This window comes from Zalophus californianus, chromosome 4, assembly GCF_009762305.2.
Source record: "Zalophus californianus isolate mZalCal1 chromosome 4, mZalCal1.pri.v2, whole genome shotgun sequence".
Lineage (NCBI taxonomy): Eukaryota > Metazoa > Chordata > Mammalia > Carnivora > Otariidae > Zalophus > Zalophus californianus.
In genome coordinates this window covers 31,840,331-31,856,771 of record NC_045598.1, presented here as the reverse complement: position 1 = coordinate 31,856,771, position 16,441 = coordinate 31,840,331, and the positions used below count along the sequence as shown (strand labels likewise).

At 49.3% G+C, this 16,441-nt stretch overlaps 1 protein-coding gene across 2 annotated transcripts in view; it reads right to left on the bottom strand.

Moving 5' to 3' along the window:
- Window positions 1-16,441, bottom strand: part of CTPS1 (CTP synthase 1) — a 30,689-nt gene that overhangs the window by 1,365 nt on the left and 12,883 nt on the right. The window contains exons 7-17 of one of the 2 annotated variants that reach the window (XM_027567759.2): window positions 12,756-12,907; window positions 11,504-11,636; window positions 8,652-8,740; window positions 7,383-7,477; window positions 6,139-6,201; window positions 4,167-4,210; window positions 2,821-2,917; window positions 1,699-1,754; window positions 1,501-1,597; window positions 878-1,022; window positions 300-391 (exon numbers count right to left, since the gene is read on the bottom strand). In XM_027567759.2, coding sequence (XP_027423560.1) covers window positions 307-391; window positions 878-1,022; window positions 1,501-1,597; window positions 1,699-1,754; window positions 2,821-2,917; window positions 4,167-4,210; window positions 6,139-6,201; window positions 7,383-7,477; window positions 8,652-8,740; window positions 11,504-11,636; window positions 12,756-12,907 — 1,056 coding nt within the window. In that variant the 3' untranslated portion in view covers window positions 300-306. Of the gene's footprint in view, window positions 1-299; window positions 392-877; window positions 1,023-1,500; window positions 1,598-1,698; window positions 1,755-2,820; window positions 2,918-4,166; window positions 4,211-6,138; window positions 6,202-7,382; window positions 7,478-8,651; window positions 8,741-11,503; window positions 11,637-12,755; window positions 12,908-16,441 lie in introns of those variants that run through there. The other variant, XM_027567769.1, reaches the window with a different exon arrangement.

Here is a 16,441-nt window from a genome sequence, read left to right as displayed (position 1 = left end):
TGGCTACATGAGATAACAGGGTCTGAGAGCCCAGTTCCCCCAGGTTTGGTCAGACTCGCACCTGAATGTCGCAATCAGCGACAGGACAACCGCCCAGTGGCTGGTGTCCCCTCCGCCCTGCACTGAAGCCCCGAGGCCCAGGGGGTACCGACACTGTAACTCAGGGGGGCCTCGCCCACCTGATACCCACACCGACCTTACTCTGGCAGATAAAATTCTCAACATCAGACTTTCACGACAGCTTCCAAGTCTAGCATAACCACCAAACAAAGATACTAGAGCTGAGAAACGCCACTTACGTTACCATCAGTCATGATTTATTGATGGGAACTTCAATTCGGTGATTTCAGAGTCCGGGGAGCTGCTTCCACTCCTGTCACTGTAGGTGTCCCTGTGGAATTCGGATGGTTTATTCATCGTCTCCCACCACAGACCCACTTTCCTCTCGTGTTCCTAGCCGTCACCACAGGACCCTTGTCCGCACACAGCAGGAATCAGAGAGACGCTATCCTGCTTTACGTATTAAGCACAGAGCTGTAGAGGGATTTTCTTCTTCTAGTTAGAAAAGATATACATTCGGTTTATACTTCACTCCTGGAACTCCAACCCCCAGCTCAGAGTGAGGAACTGGTTCTGAAGGAAGGTAGCGGCGAGGCAGGGATCCACCGGGGCTGTGGCCGCCAGCCCGTGAAAGCCAGCGCCCCACAGACCCCGGAGCCCCACCGCCACACGCGAGCCCGGAGGCCGGGTGCTGTACTGACGGCCCGGACCCCGCACAGGGGAAGGTCCAGGTGGCACCCAGGCAGCCCGAGGGGCCCCGGGGAGGAGAGCACGCCCGCTGTGATGAGCCGCTGTAACTAGAGAAGAGTGACCGCACCTGGGCGAGAGCCTGCAGCCTTTCTGAAGGTAATGCGGGAGCCTCCCCACGGAGGCCAGCAGGAGGCCAAAGTACGGAGGCGAAGGCTTGATGGGCCGGGACAGGAACTCCGGGTGGTACTGAACCCCAACGAAGAAGGGATGATCTGAAACAAATGCAAAAGCAGCACTTTTGTCACGTGCATAAAACACGGAAGATAAGCAAACCCTGTCAGATGTTTCACGTTTCTACAGACCCTAAAATTATCTAAAAATAGCGTCTTAATGGCAATGCAGGTAAAAGCAGCCGCAAAGCTGGGGGCAGCAGACACCCTCGCCCCCACGCTGTCGCCCTGTTGGCTGACGGGGCCCTCCTCTCCCGGGTCCCCGCCCGGCTGGCCCTACTCCCCGGCTTCCTCACATCAGAAGCAGGGTTCAAGGACCAAGGGCAAGCTCTCATTCTGGAGAATGAGAACCAAGGCCAGAAGCACAGTGCTGCCCACGGGAGGATGGGCTCCCCGGGGCCCCGGGCGCCTGTTCCCCAAGAGCACCCCCAGCAAGCGCGGGGCTGCCTCCTCTGGCCGTCAGGTCAGCGCTCCCAGGCCCCAGCGCCCAGGCCTGCTAAGATGGCCACCCCACACTCACCCTCCAGCTCCACGATCTCCATCCTCTCTCCCCCAACGTCCTGGCCGACGAACTTCAGGCCCTGCTCTTCCAGACACTTCTTCAGGACTGGATTCACCTGCAGGCACACAAAGAGTTAAGTTGGCTGACCTCTCAGCTTGCTGCGTTTCCAGAGTCGCCAGGAGAAAAGCTGAAAGGTCACTAAGCTCAACTCCTCACCTCAAATCTGTGGCGGTGCCTCTCTTCCAGGTAATCTGGATCTCCGTAGAGTTTCCCTGGCAAAAGAAAGCAGGCTGATGCAAAGAATTCTGATTCACGGAAGAATCTACTCGACCATATCCTGCTTCCAGTGTACTTTCCCGTGCTGACGCGGCCGGGCCTCTGAAGGCCAGCTCTGGGCTCTCCTGCCAACTAGGGCCACCTGCCCGCAGCAGTGCAGTGTAGACTCGTCCTCAGGCTCTGACTCTTCTGACCACGTCAGGAAAAAACTGTCACAGAAACAAACGTTTCCACACCGCCGCCGCCCCCCCCCCCCGCAAGCGCATCATTACTGCGATTCAAAGCACTTTCCGCTGGGAACTGCCCTGGAAAACACACCAGGATGCATCGAACAGCTGAACCTAGAAAGACACTTCCAGAGCTGCGGAGGTGGCCCACGGGGGGAGCTGTGTGGGTAAGTCACGGTCCCCAGAGCGTCGTGGCACCAGCGCTGCACTCAGGGGCTGCCAGGGCGGTCCCCAAGTCCACAGAGCACAGAGCTGGGAGCACTGCACGGTTGCCTACTCAACTGACTCAAACGATGACAGACACAAGGGGCCCCTGCTAATATAAAGACAGAATTTTCCTAGTGAGCGAGAAGAGACCGACTGCAGTCATTGTCAAATATTTTCTTCCCCTGATTTTCCCTTAATCTTTAGCACCTATTACTTTTAGAATAAAAACGATTTAGGTTGGCCCGCACAAAACTGCCTTTCTGGGGACAGCAACTGCCACCACTGGCAGTTTAATTCAGTTCCCCCGAACAGCCTAGGGGAAGGACAGAGTGCGGGGGACTGCACCTCACTGCCTCCTTCCCGGGAGCCGCCCGCACCCGAGACCCCCAGGCCCCTGAGCGCACTGCCCGTGGGCTAAGAGCCACACTGCTTCTTCGGCTATTACAGCGCATCCTAAAAGGACATGAGTAGGAAGGGGAAAAAAACTCAAAAGCAAGAGCAAAACCAAAAAAGCCAGCCTGGCTCTTCAGAGCCCCAGCAGCAGCCCAAGACGTGTGTCTCGGACCTGCAGGAGGCGGAGGTGGAGGCGGGGGGGGGGGGGGGGGCGCAGGGGGCAGGCAGCTCTTACTCATGACCGAGTTCTTGGTCTGGAACAGGGTTCTCCTCTTGCCCAGCCTCATGGTTCCGCCCATCTGCCCAGGATTGTGTTCTGGCATGTCTATGACCTGGAGGTGTTCAAAAAACAAATAAGCACTACCACACTCTGCTTCTGTTAGGAGACAGACTGCCTGCGCTGAGTGACAAGGGCCTGTGAGCAGCTCTAATCCCCCAGCCCTTGCTCAGAGGAGACGCTCGCCGCTGGGGAAAGGCCTTCCTCTCATCGTTTATAACCTGTGTTGGGTAGGGACTTAAGCCTTCAGCCTGTCGTCCTGAGCTGCCCCCACCCTTGGCCATTCCTGCCCCCAGCGCTTTGGATCATGAGGGCTGTTGGGCCTCAGCACGTTCTGGAGACTTAACCCAGCAGCACAGATGCGAGACTGGATAGGTTATAACACATGTCTCCTCCACTGGACTGATGAGTTGCTCAGAGGAAAGGGACGCTTCTCAGCCGTGTCTCGGCCAGAGCTCGGTGAACGTGTGGGCAGCACAGAGTCTGAGGCCCCCGAGCCACGACAGCCCAGCACACAGCTCAGTCCCAGGCTCCTCTGAGCACCTCCTGGCCTCGAGGACCATCTCTGGGCCCTACCTTCCCACCACCGTGAGGCTGCACCCTTCAAACCCTTCGCTCTTCTGAGCTCTTCGTCTGAGCAGAGTTCAGTTTCAAGTCAACAAGCATATACTGATGCTGTTTAAATGCCCTGAGATCAAGAGCTTTGTCCACCTCGTTTATCACAGCATCTTTGGTATCAAGAACAGACCTGTCACCCCCGGGTGGGAGATCTGAAGATGAATAAAGGCGCTGTCCCTCCCCAGGAGCCACATTCCTCTGACAGGAGACATCACATGAGGGATGCAGGCCTCCACAAGCTTTAGTCACCATTAAACGTGTTCGTTCAACAACCATGTTCCACGGGTCTTGAATAACATGCCCGTCTCCCCAGGTTGTCAGGGACGAAATGAACGAGGACCTGTAAAGTGGTGAGGACAGCGCCTGGCGCACAGTAGGGGCCCACGTGTTTCCTGCCAGCAGCGTTATGCACTCCTGGGGATCAGGGGGAGCAGGGATGGAGAATTATGCTAACCAGGAACCACCCTGGTTGGCTGGGGTGATACCTGTCTTAAACATTTTCTGTTGCAAACTGGGAAGAGAAGTGAGAAATTACACTATGAAAAATAAAAGTTCTTCCCATCTGGTCTGAGGGTTCCATGGACGGACCCAGTGGTCTCCTTCCTGTGTCTGAGCGCTGAGCGCTCTCATGAATGCCCCCTCCGTGCCCTTTCTAAGTCCTCATGAGGTTCAAACACTGGACTCACCACAGGATGATTGGTCTTAGGGTCAAACTCTGTAGAATTGGCATCTGAAAAATCGAAGTACTTATGTTATGAAAATAGTTACAAACAACAGTGATTATTTTCGAGCATCATTCCTAAGCTCTAAACTACAACTTCCCTCCCCAATTCAAAGTGACCGTTCAGTGATTCCAACAAAAACCAGGGGTAACCTTAAGATACGAAGTACTCAATGCACACACACGGGTGAATGTTTTCCATCTGTGAGCTCTCTGGAAGACAAGCCGCACAAAATGGGGAAATTGAAACCAGTGGCACAACCTCATCATCTTTATTTAAATACTGCCTCCTTATGACAGTTCGTACGCTGTTGTCTCAGTTCCCCCCTGCTTGTCTCAGAGTGTCTCTCTCCAGGATGGACAACACATTTCTCTCCTCCTTGGCATCTTCCGTGTCGCCCTGCCCAACTGCCTCGCGCAGCAGCTCAATCAGGAATTCACTGATCTTCCTTCCTGTCCCTTACTGAATTTATGGTCTAGCCATAAGCAAAACCACTAAAAACTAAAAGGAAAAGAATGCAGTCCCTGGTACAGCCTGGCTCCCTGTGTGTGACAGGCCCGGTATCCTTCCCTCCTGGGCCTTACGAGGCCCAGGTCCCAGCTGAAGGTAAGTTCGTCACCAGGTCCCCCAACCACCTGGGGACCCGAGTGGGCAACGGGTTGTAGCTGGGAGAGGGTCCAGGGTGCCCAGAGGGCCAGCTCTAGGGCGGCGGGCAGCTAGGACAGCACCTGCCAGGGGCTCAGGAGCCAGAACTAAAGGGCATGCAGCCTGGAGAATGGCCACCATGCCCTCGGGGTGAGTGGGAGGCGGCCTCTCAGAAACATCTACGAGGAGCCCAACCCTAACAGTAAGCTGGCCGCGGGAGAGCCACTCGTCCCTCGTGGAGCCAGACTGCTTTCACATTCCTCAGGATGCTTGGTTTCTTTATCTTACAACTTCTAAGGTCTTTCTGAAATCCTCGTGTTTGTCAGCTGGGCTACAGAGACGAGAGGGGCTGTGTGGGCTCTTCCATCGGTGGTCCCAATGAGCCTTGCCCCCGCAGTCGCACTGTGTGGTCCCCTCTCCCACCAGCTGCGCTGGGCCTTGGGACATGAGCAAGCTTGCTAAGTGCCTGCACACCGGGCCTGTCATTTTGGAAGCCAGTAGGTCGCCTCGCTGTGAGATGTCTCGGCTGAATGAGTGCAGGATGAGCCTTGCTCCATGGAGAGAACCATCTCAAGGTCCCTGCTGAGCAGAGCTGAATGCACAGCAGGATGATCAGATGCACCACAGGGAGCAGAAAACCAGCCAGCCAAGTCCACTCACCCCACGGCACTCTGAGACATGTTAAAACGTTGATGGAAGCCACAGAGTTTTCGGGTGGCCTGGACAGTTAGCGAGGCACAGAGAATTTCCTACTTGCCAGGCACCGTGCTGGGACTATTTACATGCATTATTTCATTCACTTCTTACAACCATGAGAAGCAGGTACCACTATCACCCCATTTTAAAGAAGACACAGAAGCCCAGAAAGGCTAAGTAACTTATCTAAAACCACCCCCAATAAGGGAGAGTCAGAAGTTGAGCCCAGGTCTGACCAGCTCCGGGGCCCAAGTTCATAACTGCACAGCCTCACGCAGGCCAGAGTCTCCTCGCTCAGCCAGCTCAGGGATGGTGGCTACGTTGATGGGCAGGCGGGCAGCTCCGGAGCTGGAAATGCAGGGGCAAAGAGCCAGGCTGCCTGCTCGGCTGTGACCCCTCCTTCCTGCGGTCTACACGGAGGAGTGGAACTTTCCCTCCGTACACACGGCACTTCCCCTCTACTGTACCCCACAAGGTACCGTGAAGCCAGGCCTGGCCTTCTCCAGGGCCCCCAGTCACCCAGTGGGCGCCAGGCTTCATGCCCTCCAGGGAACACTTCAGCAAGGATTTAACAAGGTTTTTAATGAACACTTACCCTGCCATCCCAGCACATTTCTTGAAAATTCAACCACCGCCAACTGCATCCCTAAGCACACACCTTGCAGGCGGAAGAGAAAACACAAATGAAGCTCCATGGAAAAGGCAGCTCCTGCATTTCCCACCAGCCTGCGCTGGACTCCACGTACCATTTGCTCACAGAATGACCACCACAAACTCTCATACTTTCCTGCTACCCACAAGCACCCCTGCTGTGTTTTATCTGTTATCAGCTTTCAAAAACTAGGTCTAATGTATCATATGACCTCACTGATATGAGGAATTCTTAATCTCAGGAAACAAACTGAGGGTTGCTGGGGTGGTGGGGGGTGGGAAGGATGGGGTGGCTGGGTGATAGACATTGGGGAGGGTATGTGCTATGGTGAGCGCTGTGAATTGTATAAGACTGATGAATCACAGACCTGTACCCCTGAAACAAGTAATACATTATATGTTAAAAAAAAGAAGAAGACAGTAGATAGGGAAAAATGAAGGGGGCAAATTGGAGGGGGAGACAAACCATGAGAGACGATGGACTCTGAGAAACAAACTGAGGGTTCTCGAGGGGAGGGGGTGGGGGGATGGGTTAGCCTGGTGATGAGTATTAAGGAGGGCATGTACTGCACGGAGCACTGGGTGTTATACGCAAACAATGAATCATGGAACACTACATCAAAAACTAATGATGTAATGTATGGTGATTAACATAATAAAATTTTTAAAATTTTCTATTAAAAAAAAAACTGGGTCTAAGCTTTCAAAAACTTCTCATGTGAAGATCCCAGGTTTTATAAGCTATTCAATTTTAGAAATACACAATATTCCATTCATACTTAACAATTCAAGTTTTCCTATTCTCTCTCATTAAGTTCCCATTTACAACTGATCAAGTTGAAAACTGCTAAACTTTGCAGCACCGGGAAGCATCCAAAATCACTTTGCCTGATTCCAAGTGAGGATGTGAAACTCAGCATCACGTGTCCTGCCAAACAGCTGGATCCCGCAAATGGACAAGATTTCCTGATTGCTATTTCATCCTCCCCCAATTCCACATCTACACATGGGTGTACAAGCCTTAAACTTTTCACGCTAAGAGAGTCTGAATTTCTCCCAAACAGGACCAAAACGGCTTCTGCTTGAGTTGCTATCTAGAAAGACGGCATCCGTGCTTGGTTCCGGTAACCTCCGTTTTACTCACAGGCTCCCGTGTGGCACCTTTTCTTGATCTTTCCTACTCCTTACCCAAAAAAGGCTTCTTCTGTTTCCGAGCCCAGGCGATGGCTTGGATTTTTCCTTCTGTGCCCCGAACACCAAATCCCCCTGGAACCAGCACTCCGCTGTACAAGAGAGCACAGCACATGGCGATTGGCTCTTACCACCAGCCCAAGGAGCCACATGCCCAAGACAACGGTGCTACAAAGTTGCTCCGTGCATTTTCCTACCGGGGTTATGAGGTGATTTCGAGACAGCCAGTGAGCTGAACGCAAACACTGTGAGCTTAGAAAATGTGCACTAAGTGCTTACCAGTTAAAAAAAAGATGGCACACATGGATTCTTTCATAATTGTCAATATATGTTAATACATATGCAACTGCTTACTTCTTGGCTTAAAGCGCTCCCTTGTGTGGGAAGGGAGCACTTTCCCTATCAACTGAGAGTGTCTGCCAAGCAGGGGCCTCAGTCATAGTTGTAGGGCTCTAGAACATGCCATTGTTCCAGAGAGCTAGAGTTTCCTGCTGATTGTTTACTAGTATAAACAACAGCTGTCAAAAACAAACTAAGAGACTCTGCTGATGGGTCCTCATCAAATGTTCCAGATGAAAATCTTTAAATAAGCCTCATCAGGAGACACAAGACAGCAAACGTCCATAAAATCAGAACACGTTTCCTTCAGATTCAACTATACTGATAAGCTGTATTTTTGTAAGGCTTAAATCATACAGATTTGTAGGGCACCTGGGTGGCTCAGTTGGTTAAGCGTCTGCCTTTAGCTCAGGTCATGATCGCAGGATGCTGGGATCGAGCCCTGCACTGGGCTCCTTGCTCAGTGGGGAGCTTGCTTCTCCCTCTCCCTCTGCTGCTCCCCCCTGCTCATGCTCTCTCTCTCTCTCACTCTCCCACTTGCTCTCAAATAAATAAAATCTTTAAAAAAAAAAAATCACACAGATTGTAGCCTTTTCAATAATTAAAAGATCTTTAGGGGCGCCTGGGTGGCTCAGTCGTTAGGCGTCTGCCTGAAGCTCAGGTCATGATCCCAGGGTCCTGGGATCGAGCCCCACATCGGGCTCCCTGCTACACGGGAAGCCTGCTTCTCCCTCTCGCACTCCCCCTGCTTGTGTTCTCTCTCTCGCTGTCAAATAAATGAATAACATCTTAAAAAAAAAAATTAAAAGATCTTTAAAAAGCAGATTACCTACTACTAGCACATGAAAGCACAGGGCTCTGCTCATTAAAGCCCCTCCCTCCCTACCCCAAGACCCCTGGAAACCAAAGGCAGAGTGTACTACTCACTGAGCACTACAGAGCTTCTGCCAGGCTTCGTGATAGCGCACGGGCTCCTCCTGCAACATGCTCGGCTCCAAGTCGGTAGAATCTATGTACTGGGGATCATTTGGGCAGGGAAGAAAAGAAGCAGGCCATGACTCCAGCGCTGCATTTTCCCAATTACCAAATGATACTGTCAATGCCCTGTCTCTCTTCACTTTAAAATAAAGTTTTAGGGGCGCCTGGGTGGCTCAGCCAGTTAAGCATCTGCCTTCAGCTCAGGTCATGATCCCGGGGTCCTGGGAAACGAGCCCCGCATCGGGCTCCCAGCTCAGCGGGGAGCCTGCTTCTCCCTCTGCCTCTGCCCCTCCTCCCCATGCTCATGCTTGTGCTCTCTCTCTCAAATGAATAAAATCTTTAGAAAAATAGAAAAATAAAAAATAAAGTTTCAAAATTACAATCTTCATATATTTAAACTTAATAATTTTTAAATAAACTTTAAATTCTTTCTTATATTTTAAAATACAAATGTTGCCTTCAAAAATCATTTGCCTCCCCAGTCCGGCTCTCCACTGGCTCTACCCTCAGCCCGCTAGAGTGAGTCTAAAGTGCTCTCTCTGGGGGCGCCTGGGGGGTTCAGTCGTTAAGCATCTGCCTTCCGCTCAGGTCGTGACCCCGGGGTCCTGGGATCGAGCCCCGCATCCGGACTCCCTGCTCAGCGGGGAGCCTGCTTCCCCCTCTCCTTCTGCCCCTCCCCCTGCTTGTGCTCGTGCTGACAAATAAATAAATGAAATCTTGAAAAATAAAGGTGAAAAAAATAAATAAATAAATAAATAAAATAAAGCGTTCTCTCTGTTCAGAATGCATTTTTCCCCAGCCCACCACCTAGACTGCTTTCCATCTTCCACCTTTACTGAAGTATAACTTACAGACGATAAAATCCAAGCATTTTAAGTGTACACTCTGATGAATTTTGTCAAACATACACACAAAGGTGTCACGACCACCTCAATCAAAGATAAAGAAAATGACTGTCACCCCAGAAAGTTCCCTCTGCCCTCCCCCTGCAAACAACCTCCTCTCCGCCTCCTGCCCCAGACACCCCTGGCTCTGCTTTCTATCACCACAGACGCTTCTTTTAGAACTTAATAGAAAATAAAAACACACACCACGCAGCCTTCTGTGTCTGTGGGGGCTGTGTCTTTTTTGGCTCAGTATGTTTCTGGGATTCATCCCTGTTGCTGTGCGTGTCACGAGTTTATTCCTTTTTATCCCTGAGCTGTTTCCCACTGTGGAAATACACCACAACGTACATACCAACTCACGCTGGACATTTGGATTGGTTCCAGATTCCGGCTATGAAAATAACAGTCCTCTTGTATAAAAAATACTTTTTGTGGACATGTGTTTTCAGAGTAGATATCAGGGACTGGAAGTGCTGGGTCCCAGAGTAAGCGCACGTTTCCCTTTGTAGGAAAGCGCCAGGCTGTGTTCTCAGCGGTCCTGCCATTTCACCGGCCCATCAGCAAGGCACGGAGCTCCCCGTCCTCACCAGCACGCTCGGCCTCTCTCTGCTCCTCTCCGCGGGTGTCAGTGTCTCACAGTGATTTAATGTGCATATATTTCCCTGACAACCGAAGGCACTGCCCTTGACTGCCTTTTCACATACATCAGGTGCAGCTTTCATGGAAGTGTCCACTCAGACCTTCTGCCCCCTTCTTACGTCATTCATCTTTTTCTTACTCCTTCCTGCCCAATACCCTGCAATGACCTCCCCGAACCTCAGGGAAGACCCAGCTGTGGGCCAGGCAACAGGGTTCATGACCTCACAGACCTGTCTCCAGACATCCCCCAGTTCACTTTTCCATCCACTGAGTAACAACTATTCCCCATCTCCAAGCCCTTGGATACACTCTACCTTCTGTCTGAATGCCCTTCCCTTCTGCCTCCTCTATCTTCCCAAAGTCTCCCAGAGTCCCTCTTGGAGGACGTCTGCCCTCCTCACACATCTACCCAGACAGGTTCCCCCCCTTTCCTGTGTGCTCCCTTCACACCTTCGAGACCTCACGGACTCATTCACCTCTCGGCCCCCACCATCTACCATGAGATGCACAAACTATGTCCAAGTGCATACGACAGATGAATGAGCCAAAGAATGAGCAAAAGTAAGTCAGGGAAGCGTAATAAGATCCCGTAATTCTTAAAACGTATACAGTAGGTCATTCTACAGGAACCTGTTCCTCAGTACAAAGCAAACTAAATTACAACGCTGAGAAACACCTGGAGGAGGAGGCGGCCAACCCCAACGCCAGTGGTGAGGCCAGCCAGAATCTGAGCCCTGAACCTCAAGACCCCAGCGCCTGAAGAAGACAAGCAGGAGCCAAGCCCTGATGGTCTGTCAGCTCGGCTTCTGCCCCTCACATCACGGAGCAGAACACAAGCAGGACTACTCACAGGTGCCGGCCATGTTCCAGGCACCGGCCAGGCAACCAGACGCATGTTTCAGAGAAACCTCCCCGCTCTCGGAGGTGGGTATTAGCACTTGTACTTCACAGACCCAGTAAGTGGAACAGCAATGTGCCTCTGGTCCACCAGGGCTCCCCGTTCCCCTGGCGCAATTTTACGTGGTCACCTGATACACAGATTCAACCATTCGCTCTTTTGCAACTACTACCCTGACCATCTCTCCCCTTCACTGTTTCCTGAAAATGTCCTGCTATTCTCTCTCAAAGCCAGGAAGCCAACCATGAATCCTTTCTATTCCTAAAAAGAAATGCTGAGTTCCAAGAATATAAAGCAGATATGCCTATAGCATCTATGAAGAATCCAGAAACCCTCCCTGTCCACGCCTCAGCTATACGCGTGCCGCCCCTCCTTACCTTGATTTCTAACTTGTGGTTGATGGCCAGTGCAGAATGTTCCAGAGCTTTAATGACAGAGGCATACGAGTCTGAAAACTTGGTGTATTTGCCCACAAGGGCTATAGAGCAGGTCTCCAGCAAGCGATCATATCTATCAAACAAAGGCCAAGAAACACCAAAGTATTTAGAATACAATGTATAGACCACCACGAGATCAAAATTGTTTTCCAAAAAGAAGAAAAACATCTCTGGGAAGCATATAATGGGAACAGGTATAATCTGAGTCCTACATACAGAACAGAAAAGAAGCAACTTTCAAATCCACGTGGCAGGCTTTGTAAAGAAAGTAGGATTTAAGAACCGGGCATGAAGAAACGTGAAGCATGAAGCATGAAGAAAGCTTCCAAATCTCACACAAAGTTTTTCTTAAAAATTAAAATCCCCAAAGAGCAAAAAAAATTAACAGACAATTCATAGGAGTTAATGTGATGAAGGGAATAGTCAAATAAATCTTAGGACATTAACACAATAGTCTATAGTCACCAAAAATCTTCATCAGAAAGTGTAATTAATAACAGAGCAAAAATGTTTGTAATATTGTATGAAAACAAGATCCCAGAGCCGTGTGCCATTTTTGTGGCTGCCTATAGATATACATGAAAATGCACAAAGCCTGAAAGGGAGAATGTCCAAAGGAAAACGCCTATCACAGAGCAAGGCAGGAGCGCCCCGGCCCCGGCCCCGTCCAGCTATGGTGGCGGGCAGCCCGCGCTCTGAGGCTGCGCCCACACCTCTGAAGCGATGCAGAGCATCACTGAACTCTCAGAGGAATGGGGACGGTTCTCAAAGCGAGGAGCTTTGGCAGCAGCAGTAACACAAAACTGGACACCCCTGCGCATCCTCTTCTGGTGGGCGGTGAGCGGCACATTCCCAAACCCGGCTCAGCTATCTGGAGGGGACCCAGGCGTGCCAGCCACGGTCAGCCAGTGGGGCAGGCCTCAGATACGAGAGCTCGCCTGCGGCCACTGGACACCTATTCACACGGATTTCCTAGTCGAGGGGACTCAAGGCCACAGGTGTGTGATCTGAGCTCAGCTCTGCCAGGACTTCCTCATCCCTGGTACAGCGACCTGAGGGCTGAGAGCCTGTCTCTGCCTCTCTTACCACTGAGTCCTTTGCTAGCAGGAGCTGACAGCACAAGCAAATTCCCGGAGACCCTCCAGAAAAGAGAAATAAGGTCCGAACTCCAGCTCCTTATCACAAGGCAAACCTGTCTGCCATCTCTTTCCACTTCATCAGCATTTTTCGTGGCTGCCTCTCGATCGGAAGGTCAAGTCTCCGGAGAAAATAGTCCACGACTCCCTGCTCCTCTAATAACAAGGGGACTCGGTAGATGGATGACACATCATGGACACAGATCACCTGCGTAAAAACGGGTAAAAACAAACAAAAATGAACTGGGCTGGCAGCCTCCTACTGGCTATATCACCTTCAGAAAATAACTTCTAAATCTGAAAATGGCAAGGGCAATTTTCTAGAAAAACAAACATTACCAAAACTGACTCAAGTACAGAATAAAAAATTAGAGGCTAATCTCTTATGAACATGACTGCAAAAATCCTTTAAAAAAAAAATAAATCAGGGGTGCCTAGGTGGCTGAGTCGGTTAAGCATCGACTCTTGATTTCAGCTCAGGTCGTGATCTCAGGGTCGCAGGATTGATCCCCATGTCGGGTTCTGCACTCGCACTCAGCAGAGAGATTCTCTCCCTCTGCCCCTCCCCCGCCCACCCTCACTCTCCAAAATAAAATCTTAAAAAAAAAAAAAAAAAAATCACAAACCAAACCATAAATGTAGTTTAAAAAAAAGAAAAAATTCATGTCCAAGTAGGATTTGTCCCAAGAACAGTGACTGTCAAACTTGGCTGTACATTGGACTCGCTTGGGTGAGCTTTTAAAAATTCACAAGCCCATAGTGCACCCCACGCCACATAAACTAGAACCTCGGGGTGGGCAGGGGAGGCAGGCATAAGTAGTTTTTCAGGCTGAATCTGAAAACCGCTGCATTAGGATATTTAACAGTGGAATTCACTACATGAACAGATTAAAAAAGGAAAAAAAAGTCGCCTCAGTGGATGAAGAGCTAATAAAAATTCAAAACCAATCCATAGTAAAAATTCTTGGTGAATTAGGACTATCAGGGAAAATGTGAAAAACATAAAGAAAAAAAAAAAGCCCACAGCAAACATCATTTGGTTCTCAATATTTAATATTAATGCTTAATCTTTATAAAGTCTGAGACAAGGCAAAACTGGCCACTATCACTACATCTATTCAGTAATGTACTAGAGATGTTACCCATTACGATTAAATAAGAAACATACACGCGCGCACACACACACACACATATATATACATACATACGAACTGGAAAATAAGAAACGACTGCCAAGAACTGCATAGAGTTTTATTCCTTATCCACAAAAACTCTTAGAATTTACATGTAAACAAACAGAACTAGCAGAATTTCAGCAAGGCTGCTAGGCTTGAGATCAATGAGCAGAAGTCAGCAGGGTTCCTATACATGGGTTATATCTAATTAGAAAATGTAATTTCTTTTTTAAGTAGGCTCCATGCCCAGCGTGGAGCCCAACATGGGGCTTGAACTCATGACCCTGAGAACAAGACCTGAGCTGAGATCAAGAGTCAGACGCTCAACTTTTCCTAGGGGCTCCTAGGAAATGTCATTTTTAAAAATATGCCATTCATATAGTTGCAAAAATTATGAATAACTATAAATAATCCTAGAAAAAAAACTTTACAAAGATAAAGAAATCTTAAAAAAGCACCTTTAATAAAAAAAAAAAATTACAGATTACTATTGAAGGACAGTCTTTCCAACGAAAGCAGTTGGAGCAACTGGCTATCCACAAGCAGAAAGACGAATTTCAACTTTTATTAGAAAGCTGCTATCCATAAAAGTTAACTCACAATGGATCCCAGGCCTAAATATAAGACCTAAAATTATAAACCTTTTAGAAGAAAACACCAAATCTTTTTGTTAAATGGGAGTTCTTGGACAGGGTACCAAAAGCACAACCTATAAAGAGAAAAATGGATAAACTGGAGTTCATCAGAATGTAAAAGCTTTTGTGCTCCAAAAGATAGCATTAAAAAGGTAAGACAAGCCATGGACTTGGAGAAAAATGTGCAAATCATATATCTGACAAAAGACTATTATTCAGAATATACAGAATTTTCCTATAACTCAGTAAGATAAGCAACTCAAAAAATAGGCGAAAGATTTGCAATTCAAACTTAAATCTAGAAACACCTGTCACATTTTTAATAGCATTTTTTTATAACCTATCCTATCACAGAATTGAATTACCTTCACTTACTAGGATAGAAATACCTGAAATAAATGAAATGCCTAAGAAGGTTGTTCCTAACAATGAAATTATTCTGATGCTCTACATCCAGATAGCTCCCGACTTACAATGTCTGCTTTAGGATGGTGTGACAACACCACACATTTGGTAGAAAGGGTACTCTGCATTTTGAATTTTGGTCTTTTCCCAGGCTAGCAATAGGCCGTTCACTCTCTCATGATGTGGGGCCGCAGCAGCAAGCCGAAGCCTCCAGTCAGCCCCACCATCACCAGGGTAAACAACCAATATGCTTTGTTCTGTACCCATACAACCACTCTGTTTTCCACTTCCAGTACAGTGTTCGATGAATGACACAAGACAGTCAATACTTTATTGTAAAACAGGCTTTGTGTTAGACGATCCTGCCTCCTGTAGGCTAATGTAAGTCTTCTGAGCACATTTAAAGTAGGCTAGGTGTGTTCGTGCATTTTCGACTCAGGATATTTTCAGCTCACAACAGGTTTCCTGGGACTTAGCCCATCGTTAAGTCAAAGATCTGTATTTGGCAGGAAGCAGAATTCCTAAGAGAGCTCCCAGCTTGGGAAGCACACTAGGAACACTGATCTCAGGCCCCGGGCCACGCTCACACCCAGACACTTGAGTGCTCGCAGAGATGGGGGGTCAGAGGCTGTCCTGCTCTCTTCACTTCAGTGCCAGTGACTTTAACGACCCTCGCTTCCATATCCCCTGTAGTCTCATAAATGAACTGCTCTTATGTCAACACTGCTCCTTCCTTCTCTCCTCCTTAGGCCAGTCGGGCTCTCCTGCTTCATCTCCTGATCCTCAGTAACCCAGCAGCAAAGCAAACCATTCACAGCCTAATCACAAATTCCTGGACCTCAACTTCCCTGCTCCTCTCCTTCAGCCAACCTGACTGACCCGCAGTCATACACCAGGCCTTCCCGACCGTGCCCCACACTGGACATAGAACAGGTCCCAAATTTTTGAATTCCCTATTTAATAGGTACCCTCCATGAGGACATGTGACGGAAAAGACTAAAATAGGTTTAGAGCCAATGCCACCTTAGACACTAGGCACCAGGAATATAAAGCTGAATGAAGTGGTCCCTGCCTTCAAGAAGCTAAGTCTACGAGTAGAGACAAACACGGACGGGGATACACATACACACACACACACACACACACACACCACACACCAACACACACACACACCAACACACTCTCTCTCTCTCTCTCTCTCTGAGGGGCAGTGTAACAGGCCCACCACCAGCACCTGTGAGACACACAGGTTGCCCAAGAAGGATGAACCTTGAGGTCTGAGGGGGAGGCAGTCTGACAGGTAAAGCTTCTAGGACAACACTGTGTCCCGACTGAGGCCTGGAGGATGAAAATGATTAGGAGACAGCCAGCCCAACAGGGAGGGGACACCATGCAGTGTGGCTGGAGCGAAGGGCACAAGGAGTGGGAGAGAAGAGACCGGAGAAGTCAAGTATGTCCAGAAAACCACAGACCAACAGCATCAGTTCCAGGGAACAGCCTACTGTCTCGAACTGTGAAATAAGCAGC